The sequence below is a fragment of the Pelophylax lessonae genome, assembly GCF_965119305.1.
Source record: "Pelophylax lessonae genome assembly, chromosome: 4".
NCBI classification, from domain to species: domain Eukaryota; kingdom Metazoa; phylum Chordata; class Amphibia; order Anura; family Ranidae; genus Pelophylax; species Pelophylax lessonae.
The window spans coordinates 172,682,267-172,704,336 of NC_138771.1; the positions used below are offsets into that span (position 1 = coordinate 172,682,267).

General features: G+C 37.2%; 1 protein-coding gene across 17 annotated transcripts in view; it reads left to right on the forward strand.

The window, feature by feature from the left end:
- The window catches only part of CELF2 (CUGBP Elav-like family member 2), a 713,329-nt gene that overhangs the window by 66 nt on the left and 691,193 nt on the right, over window positions 1-22,070 (forward strand). For all 17 annotated transcript variants that reach the window (XM_082254349.1, XM_082254360.1, XM_082254366.1 and 14 more), the window contains exon 1: window positions 1-135. This exon is cut by the window's left edge. In XM_082254349.1, the coding sequence (XP_082110475.1) occupies window positions 29-135 (107 nt within the window). In that variant the 5' untranslated portion in view covers window positions 1-28. The remainder of the gene's footprint in view (window positions 136-22,070) is intronic.

Below are 22,070 nucleotides of genomic sequence, written 5' to 3' on the forward strand. Positions count from 1 at the left end.
ATAGCCATTAGAAGCTACTGTGCCATTGATGTTTGAGCGCACTTCTGAACCGGCTTTTGTTGAGAATATCTGTGCAGAAAGCATGCGCTGTCCCAAATCTGCTGTTACTATGAGAAATGAGGAGCTGCTTTTAAGGTATGTTGCATACTCCTTTGTTTTAGCAGATGCTATTCAGTTGTCCTGAACGGTCTTGCCTATGAACATGCTGTGTAATAAGTGGCTCTCTTTGCTGTTGAGGACTAAATTGTTACTGCTTACCTCCACAGCTAGAGCTGATTTTCTCTTAGGGTTAGGAAGGACAGCTTTAAAAGGCCAGCTTACTATCCCTTTCTCTTCCCATTAAAGTATACCAGTTGTTTATCATGCACAAAAATAATCCTAAAAAAAAAAAAAAAAAAAAAAAAAAGCTAAGCCTTCATAACAGAGATCTCTAAATGCCGCTTTAAGCTGGACTTAGCCTACCTAAACATTGTCATTAGGGTTCTGCTATGTTCAGGGGACTATATTATCATTAGCTCTTTACCTGAAACTCAAGTTAAGTGTACAAAAAACTGTTTTGTATAATATCCTTTTTAAATGCTGAAAACTGTATGTGAACTGGCCTTAGGTTGTTGAAAAAAAAATTCAGTCTTTTGTTTATTTTCTACTAGACATTCTATCACCGAATGCATCTTTGGGGCTGACAATGGGACAGTCAAACAATGGAGCTGTCAAAGTAGCTTAATGCATGTCTGGGGCAGTATTTTCTCCCCTCAGCCCTATTTTCATTATCTCTATACTTCCATAATCTTGTTTGCTCAGACTAATGTCAGCACGGGCTATTAAGTATTGGCTGCTTGTTGTTGTGTTTTTTTTTTTTTTTCTTAATATGCTATCCTCCGTTAAACCATACTTTCTGCAAAGCAAAGTCATGTCTTCAGGATTACATTTCAGATTTATAGCTTAGCCATTCGTTAACTACGTTGGAAAACTTATTGATTTTAAAGGTCTTTAATAGGAGCATTAATCTTACAATTACCTAGTTCTCTGGAATTTTTCTTGCCACCTCCTAGAGGCATGATTTGAAGTTTTACATGCTTGTAGAACGATAGCAGACATTTAATAATAAGGAAATGATAGCGATCATAAAGCACGGGTCATGTTTTTTTATAGCTCATCATATGTGTCTGTTCATACGTTTGTGCCTGAATGTCATTTATCCTAGCATTGGCTGAAAAGTTATTTGGAGATCTGATTTAACAACAGTCACGAGGGCAGATCACTCAGGCATACTATATTCATATAAAAAAAAAAAAAAAAAAAATTTGTGAAGCGTCTAAATCTTTCTTTATGCTTCAGGCTTTACACTAATCTGCATTTTTTTTTTTTTTTTAATCGTACTTTGCATGCTTGATGCATTGCTACTTCTGCTTGTAAAAACAAAATCCTGGGTAAAAGAACAAGATGACAGCAAGTGCAGCCTTTTTGGCCGCATAAGCCAAATAGTTTTGTATTTGCTGTGTGTAGTGATTGCACATGCTCAGAAAGTTTAACATGACAGCTTTCGATAAAAAAAAAATGCTGTGTTTCTAACCTTGTACATGATGTACAATAAAGTTGTATAAATGCATATCAGACTTGTTTACGAAATGCCTTCAATGTGGAGATTAACTGCCTGGCAGCTCCCTCAAGTATTGACATAGTGAGTGGAACAATCCTTGTTCCTTATTAGTGTATGTAATTCATGTGCTCTTGCCATTAGTTGTAGCATATATTGCATGTTTATCATTTATACAGGTTGGATTTATTTTTCTGGTTGGTGTCATACATCTTGCAGCATTATTTCTAAACAGCTTTTTAAAGCTTAACATTCTGTGCAATTTGAAAGATTTGACAGAGGGAAGCAAGGGAGCTTAAAACATTTCTGTCCCTGTATGACCCCAAAACAGTTTATGTTGTTGCAGAAATGACAGCTCCCTTGATGGAAAACCTAAGTCTGTCTGTCTGTCTGTCTGTCTGTCTGTCTGTCTATCTATCTATCTATCTATCTATCTATCTATCTATCTATCTATCTATCTATCTATCTATCTATCTATCTATCTATCTATCTATCTATCTATCTATCTATCTATCTATCTATCTATCTATCTATCTATCTATCTATCTATCTATCTATCTATCTATCTTCCCTTTAAAATAGGTCTTTATACATTAATACTTTTACATGTTATATTTAGCCTACGTAAAATGTATTACAAAATGTTTGATTTGCACCCCTGATCCCCAGCTCTCCAGCGCACACGGGGTTACCCGAGTTTCACACATTTATGTTGAAGCAAATAAAAGCTGCTATATATGCAATGCAAGTCTTAAAGGGTTCATTTGGCAGCTGACAAATGTATGTATGCATGTATGTCTACCGTACCCATTTAAATGTAATTTGTTTATCAGTAATTTGACCGTTCTCCTGTGCAGTGCATGTACATATATATTGTTGTTCGACTGAATTAAATAATCTTCATTTGCATGTTGTATATTTAATTTCCTTGGTTCATCTGTAAAAGCTGAGCTTTATGCTGCTGTAGATGCTTCTGATTTCCTAGCACAGACAGTGCCTCATTTATTGCTAGCTAGCAGCTGCTATCATCCATACACCATTCCATTGCCACCTACTGAGAGGGCGTGCAAGGTGGCTCATTTTGAAGCCAATGCAAATGCCACTTCATGAATCAGTCAAAAGATACTGCTGAGGAAGTGAGACAGCTGCAGATCTCTGCTAAAGACCCAAGTGTCACCTGTACCCCAGGCCTATCTACCCCATTTGGAAATACCTGGAATCCAGCCTACTTGTAACTGCTTTACTATTCCACTGAAAATCTCTTTAGAAAAACTGCTAGATGCTTATGAGACATTTTTATAATAGTCATCATTAATATGCAGCTCATGTACATGCATACCATGCATACACATTTAATGGTATTGTAATTATAAGAATGAGTATTTTGGATTTTCTGAGTATGGAGATAACAATCTTAGTTCTTTCAGTTATCTTTTATTATTATTATTATTTTTTTCTTCTTTTTCTTCTTTTTAAATGTGAAATAGTTCCATGGTTCTCTTGGCACGTATCAGTTCATAGAAAGTACAGTTTTTATTGCTAAGCAGAGATGTGCACCTTCCTGCAATAACAAAGTGACCTTTACAGCCATAAGGCGTGAATAGCAGAAATTGAAGAGTAAGGTGCTGGTCAGACACTAGTAAGCTTGTCAATATCTGTTGTTATGAAGGCAATGAGTTATCCGGTTTAGAAATTGCAGGAAGTGCGGTAGTTGATCCTTCAATGATTAGGAGCAAAGAAAAGTGAAAATAACAAACCTTCTGTACCTATGTCTGAAGAAGGAAGAAAATCGTATTATGTTAAACTGAGATTTGGGCTGCTGCACAGATACTGGATGACAGGAGCAGAGTGTATTTATCGTGGCACTTGTTAAATGAATGTGTCCAGCTCCTGTTTTTTTTTTTTTTTTTTTTATTTAAGTCTGCCCTTTGTGTGAGCTGTTGATCTCTTGTGGCTTAAGGTGGACTAAATCTGAATGAGAAAATGCTTTACATTTCATCTCCTACAGCTGCCAAGGAGGACAGCCAACACAATTTGGCAAGCTTGGCTAAAAGTTTAACCTCTTAGCCATGAGGAGGCCTTTGCTATCTGGAAATCAATGAGTTAAAAAGCACATACTGCACATTTCTTAGGATTATATACATGGAGAGTACATTTAGATCTGGAAAAAGGGACCTATTTGTAGCGGTTTAAAACAAATATATCGCCATTTTGTTTTTTTAGAGCAACATCTGGACAATTCCTCCCTTCATATTCTCATATAACCATACAGGACAATTTTTCAGCAAAATCTTATTTTTTTGTAAAATTATTTTTTTTAAAGATTTAGTGTTAAAGAAAATAGGAATTGTGTAATGCAAGAATTTTTTTTTTCTTGCAGATATTAAGAAGCTCCACTGCATCATAGTTGTGGTTCTCTGCCATCCATAGTCCAACAGTCTGCAATATTATCATCATCACATAATGTATTCACATACTCATTGTTAAATTACAATAAAACTCAAGTGTGTCTGTTATCAAATTGAAGTGTATAAGATTGCAAACTATACCTTTGGGGCTCCAAAACAAAGAGGAACATCAAATTAATATTCATACCCAGAACTTTGCAGGCAGAGTAGCTTGGGCTCGGATGCTTAGGAAGTCATTCAGGAGTGAATCAATACTAATTATTGTAATCAGCAGGGTTAATTAGCTGAAGATGCTGCTGATGGAAAGTTCATTGCTTATAGCCCCGAAATACACCTAACTTGATGAAACCTCAACTAAAATGGCAGATGATGTCTGGAAGAGCGAAACATGATTTTCCATTTCCAAAACCCAAAATATTTGCATCTGTCATTTTATGAGTAGACTAGATAGTATATGGAGTACCATTTTTAGGCAGTGTACATATTGATGAGATTGCCAGTTTTGGAATATGAAGATTGTCAGTGGAGAACTTTTCTACTTCTCAGGCCATAAAAAAGTCAGTTTATGCAATAATTTAACTCTGTAGTGTATTTCCTCTGCTCAGTGTATCTAGAAGCTTATTCGGATTTAAATTTCTTCTGGCAATCCTCTGCAGAAATATTTCTTTGTACATAATTTCAGTTTTTTAAATGTGATTTCAGTGTTACCGTATTTAATAAATGTCACATGAACATGAGCGTTGAAAGGTTTTATTTAATTACATGTGCATGTGGTATACAGTGACCCATCTTGGCCAATCCAAGGCTGAGCTGATAAAAGATAAAATACTGTTTGTTTGAAATAGAACAGTTACTCTTGCATTTTTACATTACTTTACTGACACATTAGTAAATAAACCCTTCTTACCATGCCTTGTGGACACTGAAACTAGGTTTAGTTTCTCTATTTGCATTTATGTATATTTATGAGTGATTACATTTCTTTAGCTTCCTATTGTCTTCCAGATTGTTCCAGTTTAACACTATCCTTTTTGTACTTCAAAGTAAATATAATTTTCTTTCAGTATATCAAGACCACGAAGTCTCAGTTCAAGTACAAATCATAAAATAATAAATGATCACATATACATATTTATGTATGAAAGATAGCAGTGTAGTGTTCTAGCTATGTTTCAAGCTACTGAAGAATAAAAAAAACCCTGGGACCATTTTATAAATCAGGAAATGCCCATGAAAATGTGCATTTTAAAATTCACCAGGGAACTTGTTCTCTTAAAAGTGAAAACAAATAACACAGTGACAATTGTTGATCTTGTTTGCATCGAGGTATATGTCATGACCCGGTAAACCAATTTATATGGCATGTAATGCTATAAATATGTATACCCGGAATTCCCATGAGGGAAGCAGCAAAAGTAAAACTAGGCTGTGCTAAACATTTTGTGATGTCTCTAGACGACAAGGCACCATTGTGTGTTTATTCAGTAAGAGTCTCTTTAAGTATTCCAGTTTTTTTGTTCTTCTAGGGAAAAAGCCTTACTGTGAGCCTTCAATGGCCATCACAAAACAGCATTTAGTTATAGCCGGTTTGGCTTTTTCATACTGGTCATTAAAATCTATGTATGCAAAGAGGAAGTGCCCCCCACTCCATTAGATGCACACATTTCATTTGTGATGGGAACTTCATAGACTATATCTATACAATGGATCTTTGTCAAAAAAAGGAAGTATCCTTTTTTTCTAGCAAGTCTTACCAGTATTCATGATAATATTTAACTAAGGTTATATTATTATACTGCGATAATTACACACAGATATGTATGCAAGGCAGTGCAATTTTCTGGGCAAAATATGGTACCAAATAGACACTTGCACAATTTATCTTTCTATTATCTATAAAAATAAAAATTGATAGGCTTCAATGGGTTACCATAGTTTGCAATTTATTTTCCTGTTGCACAGTATTATTGAATAAGACATTTTATCTTTTAATATTAATATATGAATGTATAGCATGTGCTATGTTTTATCTTATGTCCACATTCTGATTCTCCTATGACAGACATAAGCTTTTCTTACTAAAATCTTTGTGTGGTCAATGTAATTTTGCAAACAATAAACAAATGGGGAATCTGTATAGCTAGTCTAAGTTCTCCAAGTGTCAGAACTTTTTATGTTTCAAGGACCCTAATATGTTTTTGTTATCCTGCATTAACTCAGAGGTTGAAATTATGCTTTTCTTGTGCAGGAATTTAACTGTACAAAAGTACATGAATGGGCTCAATACATTGATTTGGGGAAAATAGACCTTACCGTTTAGAGGGTTTTTTGTGAGCCTTTAGAGAATGAATGAATATCAAATACATATTATGATGGTCAGGCTAGCTGTCTGGGTATGGCCAACATTATAACAAATATTGTAAGTAGCACAGAATGTAGGAACACATTGAATGGAGCCTCAATCATTCATTTGAAACTCAGCAGACTGCTGTTAGAACTTTTGATCTTGGTGCTCTGAGTCTTTTTTTTCTGCCTTTATTGTAAGGTAAAACATCTTGTCTTGCCATATACAACAGGTGGTCATTTAATTAAAAAAGAGACTTCATGTAGAGGCATTTTGTTCCATGGAACATATTGTACATTCTTGACTTTGAAGACATGCACAAAGAAAGATTCACATGGTTTACTGTAGGCTGACAATAGATTCATATTATTTATTTATAAATGGTGGTAATGAACCAGTCAATGTAGGATTTGTTTAGTAGATTAAATTCTCAATTTATTATCCCAGCAGATGCTGAAAGCTTTGCTCCTACACATATATACAACTCCCTCATTGATGACTTCCAAGAGTAGCATATAATTTTTTCTGATTTGATAATCCTATAGACAAATGGCTAAGACAGCAGTGCACACATGAACATACTTGGTTGCTTATTATAAAAATAATGTATAAATAAGTTTGCCAACTGTATTTTTTGCACACATTAACTCATGTAGAATGAGCAAATTAAGAATAATGTCATAGCAACAAATGAAATGAAATATGTGCTTGCAGAAACACAGGCTGCTATTGCTGGAATTCTTATAAAACAGTTTTTCTCTAAACCATCATGCTTATCTTAAAGCTTTGGTAATTTCTGAATCACTGACCTGAAACAAGTATCAAATTTGGATCTTTGACTTTACTTACAGCATAGGGGTCAGGGATCTAGAAAGTGTTGAAGAGTATCTGCCTGACAGCCAAACAACTAAAATTTTCATTAGGAGGTCAGCACAAGGTTCCTTTAACAACCACGCAGATGTTAATTAACTACAGGTACAAAATCATCACCCAGTAATACTTTCATTTTATGTCCTATCTCCAAAGGCTTATTCAACAAATAGCCATAGACAAAAAAAAATGGATAGGTGCTAAGAGTATTTAATGATAAATAATACATTTTTATATAAGCCAGGTCATTATGTCCTATGGCCATTCATCTGATATCCACAGCATGTGAAAGTTTACTAGACACTCATGCAGAATGGACAGGGCTGCAAGTAATACATTGGACACCTATGGAGTCATTTATCAAAGCTGGAGAGTGCAAAATCTGATCCAGTTTTGCAGAGAAACCAATCTGCTTCCAGGTTTTATTGCCAAATCTTAATTGAACAAGTTGAAGTTAGAAGATGATTGGCTACCATTCACAGCTGCACCATATTCTAACTGCACTACTTTTAGTAAGGCCCCTTGCCCCTCACACATGCGGACCATTTGTCCTTTTTTCATCTATCTGTTGGCGGATGAAAAACGGACGTCAGTACATCTTCATGAAAAAACAGATGTAAACAGATGATCATCAGTTTACATCCGCATCCATCAACATCTGTTTTTTGAAATGGATCAAAGTCCGATACAGTATCTGCCCAACAGCCATTAACAGAGAATTACATTGCCCTGGGTTGAAATTTCTTTCCAATTCCCTGACATTTTTGTGTGCAGTCATAAGCATAATGCTGTCATTTACAGTCTAGGTTACAAAGGAAATATGTTTACATACCATAATATGAGCAGGATATTGCTTTCTAACTAATGACATCCATCTTATATCTATGTCTAAGAGTGATATCTTTGGAAACTGTAAAGACTAATATGTTAAGCTAAGGTGTTTCTTTAAAAAGTGACCCATTATATAGTTTTCTATCACCTGTATAGTTTACAGCTGCCAAGAAAAACAATTGCTCGGTGCACTCCCTGTAAATCCACAGGCTCTTGGCATTAAGAAAAATTGTAAAATAGGTTTTTGTTGGAATTACAGATGAGATAAACTCTCTTTGAAATTGATATCACCCCTCCTCATGCTGTCATGACAGATTATTAACTGCAGGTGTTATTTTTTTCCGTGCAGTGTGTTCACTGTTAGCACATATTTATTTGTGTGTCAGTCCTATATTAGGTAACTGAAAATGGCATCTGGTGAGAAAGCATGTCACCATGCCTGGAATGACACATATTATCAGGGCAGAACGGGTTGTTGGCACCTTGGCCCATTTCCTCTTGACCTGTACAAGGATGCACTACATAGATTTGTGAAAAATCATTACAGTTTATGCATCTGTGCTGGCAGCCCTACAAAGGAACAGAAACCTGGAAGCCTTCTTTCAAATATGATTGAAATACACTTGTTCCAGTTTCTGGATTCTAAAGATAAGACTCTTGTCGGAATCGGCAGAAACACATATGTAGGCCATGAATATATTTACTCTCTGTCTTGTAGACAAGATGAATTAGATAGTTACATCCCTTGGATTTCATTGGGAAAACTTGGAGGGAAAATGTTTAAGTTTTCCATTAGGCTAAATCCCCATTTGGCACTGACATAATAAGAGAAACATCAGAATAGGGCTCTCTTCACCTAGTTCTAAAACAGCTACAGGGCAGGAGCAGAGGATTTACTAAAAGAGTAGAAGATTTTTTTACTTCAATGAACCGATCATGTGCAAGGGAACTCCAATGTTTCATTTACCCCCATTGTACATAAATTACTTTTCAAAGTAAACAGAAGTTCACTGGGTTAAGTGAACGTTCTACTCCTTTATCAAATCAAAGTCTTTGATTTGTACCATCCACCTTAGGAAAAAAACAAGACCACTCCAACTCTTTTCAACAAAAAATATATACATTTACATGTTTGTCATTGTGCATGCATAGAATGGTCCTAAGTGTACTCACACAGGTTTCTATACCTTTACCCCTTGAGGAAGACTGTAGCTATCTGTACAAGTTCTGCATATTTGAAGAGAATCTGCTACTTTACCTGTTCAGGACAAAATGACAGAGTCTCTTGCACCCCCATGTCCTCCCCTAACACACGTATGCTACACTCTTTCATTGCTCCATCTGAGCCATCACAAAAAAAAGTGCTTTCAGGTAGGGTGGAGCATGTGACCTCTCATGATGAGATTGGTTGCTCCAGCCAATACTCTCTGTGGACAATGTCTAAAATCCTGTGTGAGCTCTGACACAATTTGGACCATAGTTTACATAGTGTTTTACTCCCTAAGGACCAGTGCTTACAGGGAGCATGGGAAAGGAATGTATGAGTTGGTTAGAAGATAGGCTATTAAGAGACTCAGTTGCTTTATCTTAGGCAAAGTTATAGGTTGTCTTAACATAAAAGAAAACTAGTGGCGGTTAAAAAAGACATGAATATATAAATACACTGCTCAAAAAAATTAAATGAACACTTTGAAAACACATCAACTCTCAATGGGGAAAAATATCATGCTGGATATCTATACTGATATGGACTGGGTAATGTGTTAGGAATGAAAGGATGCCACATTGTTGAATGGAAATGAAACTGATCAACCTGCAGAGGGCTGAATTCAAAGACACCCCGAAAATCAAAGTGAAAAGTCCATTTTGCTGAAATTTCCATGCAGCAACTCAAAATGGTACTCAGTAGTTTGTATGACCCCCCACGTGCATTGGGGCATTCTTTTTTTGAGACAATGGCTGGTGTCCTGGGGTATTTCCTCCCAGATCTGGACCAGGTCATTACTGAGCTCCTGAACAGACTGAGGTGCAACCTGGTGGCGTCAGGAGGACCAAAACATAAGATCCCTGAGGTGTTCTATTGGATTTAGGTCAGGCAAAGGTGGGGGCCATTCAATGGTATAAATTCCTTCATCCTCCAAGAACTGGCTGCATGCTCTCGTCACATGAAGCCGAGCATTGTCGTGCACCAAGAGGAACCCAGGACTCACTGCACCAGCATAGGGTCTGACAATGGCTTCAAAGATTTCATCCCAATACCATGGCAGTCATGGTGCTATTGTCTAGCCTGTAGAGGTCTGTGCGTTCCTCCATGAATATGCCTTCTCAGACCATCACTGACCCACCACCAAACCGATCATGCTGAACAATGTTACAGGCAGCATAATGTTCTCAACCGCTTCTCCAGACCTTTTCACATCTGTCACATGTGCTCAGGGTGAACCTGCTCTCATCTGTGAAAGGAACAGGCACCAGTGGCAGACCTGCCAATTCTGGTGTTTAATGGCAAATGTCAACCGAGCTCCACGGTGCTGGGCAGTAAACACAGAGCCCACTAGTTGGGGCCTCAGGCCACCCTAATGAAGTCTGTTTCTGATTGTTTGGTCAGAGACATTCACACCAGTGGCCTGCTGGAGGTCATTTTGTGGGGCTCTGGCAGTTCTCATCTTGTTCCTCCTTGCACAAAGGAGCAGATACCTGTGCAGCTGATGGCTTAAGGACCTTGTCCAGCTGTCCTAGAGTAACTGCCTGTCTTTTACAAGCTCCTCCATGCTCTTGAGACAGTGCTGGGAGACACAGCAAACCTTCTGGCAATGGCACGTATTGATGTGCGATCCTGGAGGAGTTGGAATGCCTGTGCAACCTCTATAGGGTTCAGGTATCACCTCATGCTACCAGTAGTGGCACTGACCCTAGCCAAATTCAAAACTAGTGAAAAACAGTCAGAAAAGATGAGTAGGGAAAAAAAATTCAGTGACCTCCACCTGTAAAACCATTCTGTTTTGGAGGTTGTCTCATTGTTGCCCATCTAGTGCCCCTGTTGTTAATTTCATTAACACAAAAGCAGCTGAAACTGATTAACAACCCCCTCTGCTACTTAACTAGCCAGATCAATATCCCAGGAGTTTAACTGACTTGATGCTTTACTCTGATTAAAAAGTGTTCCTTTAATTTGTTTTTGAGCAGTGTATATATAAGTTTGCAGTTTTATTTATATATGTGCTTGTAAAGAAATACACAGCATAAATGTGCATTACTGAATGTGCTTGGACATTAACTGGCCCTAATATCCTGAAAACTGGAGTGAGAAACTTATTGTAGGAAACATCTGCATTCAAAACATTAAAATTGACTTATTTATTAGAGAGTTTTAACTGCAGTAACCAAAGCCGACAAACAAGAATCCATTATGTACTTGTCTGACTTCTGATTGGTTACACCAAACAATGAAAACACTTATTTTTAGTGTACTCTAACGTAAGATAGGCTACTAAACTTAGTGTAGCTGATTGATTGTGGGTTCTAGCTGGGAATCCTTGAAAATACCCCATGTAAATATAGTTGTCCTGTTATTGATAAGTAGAAGGAAGCCACTGGATGGTTGACATGTAATGCCTTTCACTTTTTAAAGGTGGCACTATTTTTTTGTAATTTTGATTTACACCTAGAATTTTGAATGCCAAAGTTCTATTTATGAGGCAAATCTTACATTTAAGCAAGTACAACTTTTTCATTGGATTTTGTTTATGCTTTTTGAATATGCTACTGCGAAGTAAAAAGAAAAAAAATGTGTGTAGTGATTTGGGGTAAGTACAACTATTGTAAAGAAGAATAACACTACATTAAAGTAGAATATACTTTAAGCACTTACAAAGCTTTTTAACATTTCCCCAGGGCCGGCCCTACCATGGCTCCCACTGAGTCCATTTGAACCAGGCAGAACTTTGAGAGGGGCAGCGATTGACGCCCAAGATTTTTTTTCCAGCAGTTTTGTGTGTCATCAGTTTGCGGTGCGTTACGGGCGGCAGTTCCACATCTCATACTGCCGCCTGTATTGCAAACCGATGAGTATGAGGAGGAGGAGCATCTCCGGGGAACGTCCCTCACATAATTGTGGTGTGCGCAATGACGTCAGACATTCAGACAAACAAAATAAAACTAAAGTTTGTGGTTTGTAATTGAAAATAATGATATGTCATATGATTTTGCATATAGACAAGGAGCTGTTGCATGTAAATCTGACTTCCTGATAATTATTATAATTATACAGGATTTATATAGCGCCAACAGTTTGCCCAGCGCTTTACAATGTGAGGGAAGACAATACAGTTACAATACAGTTCAATACAGGAGGAATTAGAGGGCCCTGCTCGTTAGAGCTTACAATCTAGAAGCTGATAAATGTAATATTAGTTTTAATTATTATGTTATAAAATAATGGATTTGGGGGGCTTTTGGTGGGCGTGATTTTTTTTTTTTGGGGGGGGTGGGGGGCAGCAGTTCATTCTTGGATCCAGGCAGCAGAATGTCTTGGGCCACCCCTGCATTTCGCTATGTTTTATTGAGTTCTAGAATGTTTCTTTTAGTGTTACACTTTAGCAAACGCAATAACAAGATAAAATAATCTTTCCCAAATACTAAACATCATTGGACGTCCCTGTCAAGTATAAACTAAACTGGAAAGTGTGATAAACTCTACTTATGCCAGGCCAATGGGTTTAGCGACAACATTATCTAGTATCCTCTGTTAACCTGAGATGTGTACATTCTCTGTAATCTTTGCTTCTCAACCCCATAACCTTACATAACTTTCTGCATGGATAGTTGTAATCTGTCTGGCTAACTGTAACAGATCTTGTTTTCTAAAGCTACTTAGCATACTTTCTAAAATGCATGATGCATAGATGGCTGTATAATTGCACTATGTGCATTTGCATTTAAAAATGTAATAATGGAAAGCAAATTACTGAATGGTTTAATAAACAGAGAGCTTCGTTATGTCACTTTTTGCAGTAACCAGAGGGTTAGTCTCACTGATATTTTCATAACTTTGTAACATTCAAATACTGTTATTATTTTTCATTTGCAGTCTCAGCAAAACATAGATTTTCTGCACGCTAGAAATCTTTTAGTAGACACTTTGGTTAACCTGCAACCTTACATACTGTTTTTACCAATAGATTTTTTGTATAATACATATTTAGGCATTGGACCAGTTATATTTTTTCTCTTTATTACAGAAGACCCCTCCAGCTTTTGGCACAAGTTCTTAGTGCTTATCTATTTGTGCATCAAAAATTAGCTTAATGGCTTTTTTTTATATAAGTGTTCTATTATATGATGCAATTTTTTGCTGTAGTATCACCATATACTTCACCAGATGACTTTAAAGACACCGTGGTAATGTCAGGGCTTACTTTGGGTATTTGATATTGTAAACAGAAGGAGGATGACCCCACATTTTCTGGGTCAATCCAACCCACAGGTTTGCCTGTAGAAAAAATGTGGGGTTCATTTACTAAAACTGGAGCACTGAGAATCTGGTGCAACCTGTACATTATTGTCAGATAGCTTCTAACTTCAGCTTGTTCAATTAAGCTTTGACAATAAAACCGGGAAGCTGATTGGTTTCCTTGCAAAGCTGCACCAGATTTTGCATACTTCATTTTTAGTAAATCCCCCCTTTGTGTTGTTTATTTGGATACAGCTTAGTGTATAGAACCACCTGAAAACAATCTCGGTTAGCTGGCATTTTGTCAAAACCTAATAATGCCACTGTGAACACTGCAAGGATGCAACTATGCACACACTCAGAAATGGGAATGTCTTTGACTGTTTTATCAAATGTACAGCCAGAATTACAATTCCTTTGGCCTGTAAAACAATTCACACTTGAATTATACTTCAATAAAAAAACAATAATGTTGTGTCAGTACCTGCTTTAGGCTTCGTTCACATGGGTGTACTTATGCTTACATCCATGCGAAGAGCCTTAAGGTGTTCTGTGTATCTGTGTGCAGGCAGTCCCAATTATGTCTATCCAGATGCAGTGGCTTCAAGGACACAAATGCTTGTCCAAATTTGGCAGCCATCTGGGTGCGTGTCCATCATTGCAGACAGTGTGCATTCGGGGAAACACACCCACGCCCGCATGGCTGTCAAATTGGGGCCTTTGTCTGTGTTCATACAGTCACTGTGTCCCCATAGACATGAATGGGGCTGCCTGCATGCAGATGCATGGAACATCAGTGCATCTCGTGCAGGCAAAGATGACCTTTCACATAGATGTATGCAGAATTATGCCTGTGTGAATGAGGCCTTACAGTCTTAAAGGTTTGGGCAACCACAGTTGTATCAAACATTTGCAGGTGTTATTTTATTGCTCAAAGTCTAAAGCAGGCATGTCCAACCTGCGGCCCAGAACCGCAGGCAATGCGGCCCACTGCCCCCTGATTTTTTTTTTCCTTTTGCTGGGGAGGAAGGGAGGAAGGAAGTCAGGTCGGGGGCACGGCAGCTTTAAACTAACGGTAGGCAGAGGCTGAGGGGAGGGGGGGGAGCATGTGCAGTGTTTCTGACTCATACCACCATAACCACTTCAAATCACTGAAGTGGTGATGGTGGTTAGAGTGTTCCTTGTCTCTCAGAAGAAGTAAACCTCTGTATACTGATTCCATTTAATTTGATCATCCTCTAGTTGTGTTAAATTAGTGCGGGGGACGCAGCGGCATTTTATTACATGCCATAACTATAGTCTATATTTTATATGCGGCCTGAGAAAATTTCTCTACACTCAATGTGGCCCAGAGAGGCCAAAAGGTTAGACAAGCATGGTCTAAAGTCAAACACGGATTGACATTTTTCACACTCCTACTTGCATCACTGCATGCAAATTGCAATATGCCAAACTGGAAACAAAAAACGCAAAGCCAACAAACATGCACAAGTACACACGTAATGAAAAGTATTTAAAAATGGGTTGTATAGGTTAAAACATGCAAATAACCCGCAGATAACATTGTCATTAATTGGACATTAATAGGATCTGAAATGCTTTTCTACCACTACAAGTCTCAGCGCATATGGCTAAGCAAAGATAAAGGTAATCGGAAATAGTCCTATGTTCAGATCATTAGTTGGAAGGCTTCCAGTCACAAAGACCTTTTAGATAGATTTCAACTTTCTCCTGAGATGTAATTAACTTTTTCATTATCATTGTGTCTTTAACTGATCATTGAAAACAGATATTGTCTACCAAACTGGACTTTAGTGGAAAACAGTAATCTATTAATGTTAACATGGTAAGAAAAGATTGTAATCCATTAAAAAAATCAAAACAGCTGTACCTATCCCAAGCGCTGTGTAATCAGCAGCTTAGCTGCTACATTCATTACACTGTTTACAGGTAAATTGACATTTCCATCACCTAGCATGTTGTGTTGCACTGGCAGCTGATTTTCTAGTTGTAGAATTATTTATGGACTCAACTTTCTATTTTTAGTGATTTTGCTCTATGCAGTATCACAGTAACACAGTATGGATACCACAGATGGATGTGATCAGGAGGGTGATTGTCATGTGTTTAATTTTAGGGAAATAATTTAAAGCAAAAATACAATTATGTAATTAATGTAATGAAAGCTCCTCAATTGTTTTTAAAAGAATGCAATGGTTCATCTTTATTTTTTTGTTATGTCTTGTATTTCACTGCATAGCATGGTTCAGGCTGGGAAGGGAAGGGCAGCACTACATGCCCATAAGGCTTTACTACATTGCACAAGTATAATAACTGATAGGAGGGGACTGTGTTGCCCAGCAGTGTGATGCTGCTTTTCACTATCCAATTACAGGAAGGAGTGGTCCTTGACCAAGTTTTATTGCTATAATGTAGTAGAAAAATGTGAACCTGGCTGTGTTGACAGGGATATCTGTATTAAAAAAAACAGCTAAACAAAATAGAAAATTGTTTGGCGGGTAGTATGTACATATTTCTGCTGTGAAGTGACCTCTTTGCCCTAAAGTGGCAAAAAAGATAAACCTAGTCCACCTTTAAAAAAAATAAATAAAAAGGGCGCATTTTTTTTGCAGGTAAAAAAAAAAAAAAAAAAACATGTATTTTTTTTTTCTAAGGAGCCTGCAGAGCATTGCACCCACGATCAGCAGATCACAGGTGCAATGGCCAGCTCCTGCAGACTCTCAGGATAGCTGTCTGCCCGTACCTCTGATATGGGGAGGCTGTTACCTGAGAACAGAAGATCGCCCACCCAGTGTCACAGGGAAGGGGGTGGGGGGATGCAGATGCTGGAAAATTTTACATGTTCCACCCGAAAAATGGGTGGAACGTGTAACATGTTCCAAAGGTGAACTTATCCTTTAATGCATTCTCTGCATTAAGGTAATTACCCTTTCAAAAGCAGCTACCCCCAGCCCCTCCTTTATCATTAACCTGAGCCAGATTTTAATCCAGCGTTGTGTCCATCTGCAGCAGCTCATCTCCCCTCTCTCGTCATTGGCTCCTGCAGCTGTCAGTCAAAACCTGTGAGGAGGGAATGGGGGTGTGGCCAAACCACTCAGTAAGTGTCTATAGATTCACACAGCCTGCCTTGGGATCGAGTCTGCACGAGTGCCCCCATTGGGAGCGGCTTGCAATGGGGGCACTCAGAGAAGAAGAAGAGGAGCCAAGACTGCTGGTGCATGACTACAGAAAAGGAGGTTCATGGCCAGGTAGCAGGTAAGTATGAAATGTTTATTATTTTCAGAAAATAAAGAAGCTTTTACAACAACTTTAATTTCCACTTAAATCTGTCAACTCAATTTTAAAATTGCCTTTCTAAGCTAAAGGTGGACTTACAGTTTCAAATCTGGAACTGCTGAATGTAAAGCCATACATGGATCAGAATTTGGCTGGTTCAGCAGGGACAGCCTGAATTTCAATCCATACATGGGCAGGCTAGTTGTACACAGGTTGATCTGCCGATCGACGTGCACAACCAGCCTGTTGGAAAATTTCCTCTCAACCAGTGTCGCTGGCTATAGCCAACAGCCTTTACTAGTGTATTCTCATGGGGGGGGGGGGGAGTCTCCCCGATATCAGAATAAAATAGCTCATACTGGCCATTCAACCCCCTGGTTGAATGAAAAAAACTGACTCATGAATGACCAGCCTTAGTCACTGAACAACATTTCTTTCACCATCATTTACTTTTTCTCACATTATACAATTACCAATACCATATTACATTATCCATGGAGCCTCATTCTTTCTAATTACAGAAGTCACATCAACAGGGTCATGTCCATATTTGGAGTCCCTTTTAAATAAAATAATTACAAAGGGTGGCATAATGTATGCTTTGTATACAGAACTGCAATTGAGTTATATAGTCCACCAGACAAGTGACTGTTAATAAACAGAAGATGTTTGTAAAGCCACATTCACTAAGAATTCTTAAAGGCAAATAGACAGTGCATTTTGCACGTACAGTTGCTCCAGAGCTTAGTAAATTAGGCAAAGCTTCACTTTGCAAAGAATACCCAATCATATGAAAGGTAAATAAAAAAAAACAGCATTTTTGTTTGCGCATGATTGGATGATGGAAGTCAGCAAATCTTCCCCTTATTTACTAAGCTCTTGAGCAAATGTACTTGCAAAGTGCACAGTCTATTTGTCTTTAGTAAATCAACCCAACTGAGTACTGAGTCTCCATACAGCAGTATCTGCACTCCATTCCCCCGAAGATCTGTTTTCTGGATTTACTTGTATGTCTAGAAGTGGCACAATATTAGCAAAAAGAAACCATAAACTTGAAATATTGGAGCCTGGTGCTGCTCCGTTTTACCTTGCTTTCTCTAGAAACAGACCCACAAGTTGGTTATGTTGTGCATAGCCTCGAGGAACATTGCATTTGATAGATTTTTCGGAAAAGATGAGAGGGGATGCGTACCTGTTTTAAAGAAGGGTCTAAGTAGGGTGTCCACTTTTAAATAGAAGACAATTGTTATGTATAACAGCACTTATTTCAAAAGATAGTAATATGTAAAGCTGTGCATACATTTATTGAGAGGGAGCAATATTCAAGTGAGCATTAAATATCCCTGAAATTATCCTTTTATTCATTGTATTATTTCACTGTCATATTTTTTTCATCAGTAAAATAGAAACAGGCTACTATAGTATGTTCAACTTTAATTAGAGAAATGAATGAATATAAATGTTTGCATTTACTTGTATATTAACAATGCATACATGAATATATTTATCTACAATACATTAAAGAGTCAGTTCACCTACCTTCTATAATATATGGATATTTCAAACTTATTTCATAGTAAAATACCTTTCCCCTAAAAATATCCTCTTGGTTTTATTAAGAGTGTATCTTCAAATCAGTGAGTTGGGTGTTGTCAGATTGTCATGAATATTAGATAGATAGAACTCTGTGTTTTACTTCTAAAGTCATTTTCATGATCATCACTCACATGATCCGTGAGACAAAATTTGTTCCACATGAAAAAAGCCTCAGTGAAGAAATTCATTTTTACACCATGAAATACAGAAGAGTTTTCAAGCAGTACTATAGATCACAACGTATTATGTAAAATGACTTTATGTTTAATTTCTATAGGTCTTAGAAGATTTAACGGGTGAAGTGCCATATGAGGTGCTACTGGTTTGAAGTAAAAGCTGTGTCCGTTTAAACCATTTGCTTTACCTCATAAGATGGAAGGCCTTTATCTTAAAGTGAACCTTGCAGGGCGAAGCATTAGGTTAATTTCAATGTCAATCTCTGAAGCTGTTGATACTCATGCTCTTGTCACTCCTCACCGATCACTTTGGCCCCGGTACATTTGGGTATGTGACAGCATGTGACCTAGTTCTCCTCATCCCATTTGACAGCCTGACTGCTCATGCACCCAGTGCTATGGGATGGAAAGCAGTCCCCAACCCCATCAAAGTCACAATGGCCTTTTTTGAAAACCAGAAGTGGTTGTACATATATTTATTCCTACAATAAAGGGGGCAAAGAGGGACTTTTGAGGTGCGAATGATGGAGAAAAATCTGGATTCTCAAAAAATATACATTTTATTAAACATAAAGGTGTAGGACAGAACACAACATTGATTAAAATGTTAAAAGCAAGAAAATGCACTCGATAATATCAAGTGTAGAGTTGATATTATCGAGTGCATTTTCTTGCTTTTAACATTTTAATCAATGTTGTGTTCTGTCCTACACCTTTATGTTTAATAAAATGTGTATTTTTTGAGAATCCAGATTTTTCTCCATCATTCGCACCTCAAAAGTCCCACTTTGCCCCCTTTATTGTAGTTACCATTTGTTTCAGGGATGTGGTGCTTTCCATTGTCTTAAATCTCTAGCAATATTTTCAAAAATCCATATATTTATTCCTATTACTCTCTTTATCATGTATTTTGTGGTTAAGGTAAAGAACGGTAAAGCTCCTAAACCCACATTACAATCAGACTGTACAATCTTTACAATTTGTTTAAATTTAAAAAGAAAAAAGAATGCTTCCAAGTGAAAATGCAAGTACATGGAGGCTCCTGCAATCCCTACGGCTAAATCTGAAAAACAGTCCATTCACATTGGCCACTGTCTTGGCACTTCCTGGTGAGTCAAAGCTCCCACCCTATTTTTCCTCATACAAAGATTTCAAGCAAACTTATTTCATGTTGTCATTATGGGGTATTCTTTGTAGAACGTTGAGGAAAATAATTAATGTAATCCATTTTGGAACAAGGCTGTAACAATACAAAATGTGGAAAAAGTGAAGCGCTGTGAATACTTTCCAGATTCATTGTACCTGCTTGTTTCTGAACACAAAGATGATGTCATTACATTTTATAAGGTACATTTTACAAAAATAATGCAGGTGAGGAAACAAAAAAAAAAACACTTGTTTTTTCTATGGTATAGGACAGTGATGGTGAGCCTTGGCACCCCAGATGTTTTGGAACTACATTTCCCATGATGTCTTACTACACTGCAGAGTGCATGGGCATCATGGGAAATGTAGTTCCAAAAATCTGGGGTGCCAAGGTCCACCGTCACTAGTATAGGACTAGAGGTATTGGTGGGATTTTTAATTGATCCCAGAGCTTGGCTTCCTAGTGGAAATATCCCTTGAATTAGTACTTACTATTGGTATTAGTACCTTTAGTAAGTTTCTCTTTTTCTACACTCCTTGCAGTAACACCAAGCAGTCCCTTTATAGCACAGCTTGCCAATTGTATCAGGTTGAGGAACAGCAGTTACATTTCACCTAGAGTGCCACCTTTTTGCCATTTAATATACTAGCAATGCCAAAAAATTGCACTGGTTCTCTACTGAACCACTATATTTTGGTGATCAGGCTTCACCAGGCATTGCAAATAATTGTGGGATGGGTGTCCATCTATTTTAACAAAAGGGCTGTGTTAAAAGCATCTTAAAAATGTTACAAGACAGAGCCTTATACAGATCATACACTAGGCCAAGCTCATGACAACATGTAAAAAGACCAGGTAACACAGTGATATTCAATTATACATCAGCCAATCATGATACACACCATAGCATTGTTTCAGTCTATTTATATAGCACATCCACTGCTTTAAACAAAGCCTAACAGTGTTTTTGGTGTCATGTTTGCTTGTGTTGCTTCATCATCTCAAGTGTCTCAAGAAGGTACCTTGAAAATGATATATCATAGAAGCAAACTTTAATTTTGAAAATACTTCCTATATAAGAAATTGGCTGGATATAATTTTTTGATGAGGACCATCCATTTTGCTAACACACACACATATCTATATATATATCTATCTATATCTATCTATATCTATATATATATATATATATATATTCCTTCATATACTATTTTTACAGTCATTTATTTATTATTTTCTTCAAATCCATTAATAACCCATTCCATTTGAACTGTTGAATATTATAGCATGTTATGTGTTTATATTTTCTTCATAAGGTTTATTTGGTAATGGAGTTCTGGCTGCTAGGCAACAGAGAGTAAAAGTATTTTATGAATATGATACATTCAATCAGTTCTTTGTGAATCACTTCTTTTTTGACAGCCAACATTGTAGAGCAACATATTATAATGATAGATGTCATGGTTCGAAACCCTACATTGAGATGTACTCAGTTTAGTTAATAATACGCACAATGTCTACCACATTGGTGGCCATCGAAAGACAGAAATTTATGACAATGTATGTTTTTCAGTATCACGATTTCAAGCATCCACCACATACATTTTAAAACATAAGTTTCATTGAAGGTTATAAACAATGATCATTTTTTTTCTCGGGCAAGGACCAAAAAGCTTGGTATGAGACAGCATGTAATTAATTTGCACTTAAACAATGAAAACCTATTGGCAAACACAAAAATAAGAGAGTAGCTGCATGCTCTTTCTATAATTAATAGTCAGTTGCACATATTATAGCAGATAGCAGATAAACGATAACTAAAATTGAAAAACAACAGTGAAAGAGGTTCAAATCAAACCGATTGTTATTATTCTGCTTTCTTTTTCCTTCAATAGATTTTTAATAACTCGTCTTCTAGGAGTTTAGTACTAGAGTATAGAAAGTAGTATATAATGTGAGAAAAAAAAACCATATCAATCTTATAATGACTATGGATGACTTGCTTTCTATTGAGTGGTTACATTTAGTGAATAAGGATCCAAATGTTTATCATACAGTCTGAAGGATCTGCTCATATATTTATTTTTGGGGCAAAAGAGTAAGCACACGATGACCATCTGTGCCCACCAGTCAGTCGACTGCATTAAAATGAAATACCAAATATGTGAAGAATAACTATCCTCACAAGGTTACTATATACATTGGAAGGATTTCAGCAGATGTTACTGCTGATTCTTAGACTGCTGGTTGTGTCTAGATATAGGCCAAGGCCATTCTATGCATTTTTAAATTGTTTTTAAGAAAGTGCTAGGTTCTGTCTACACCAGGGGTATTGAATTAAAATTTACTAAG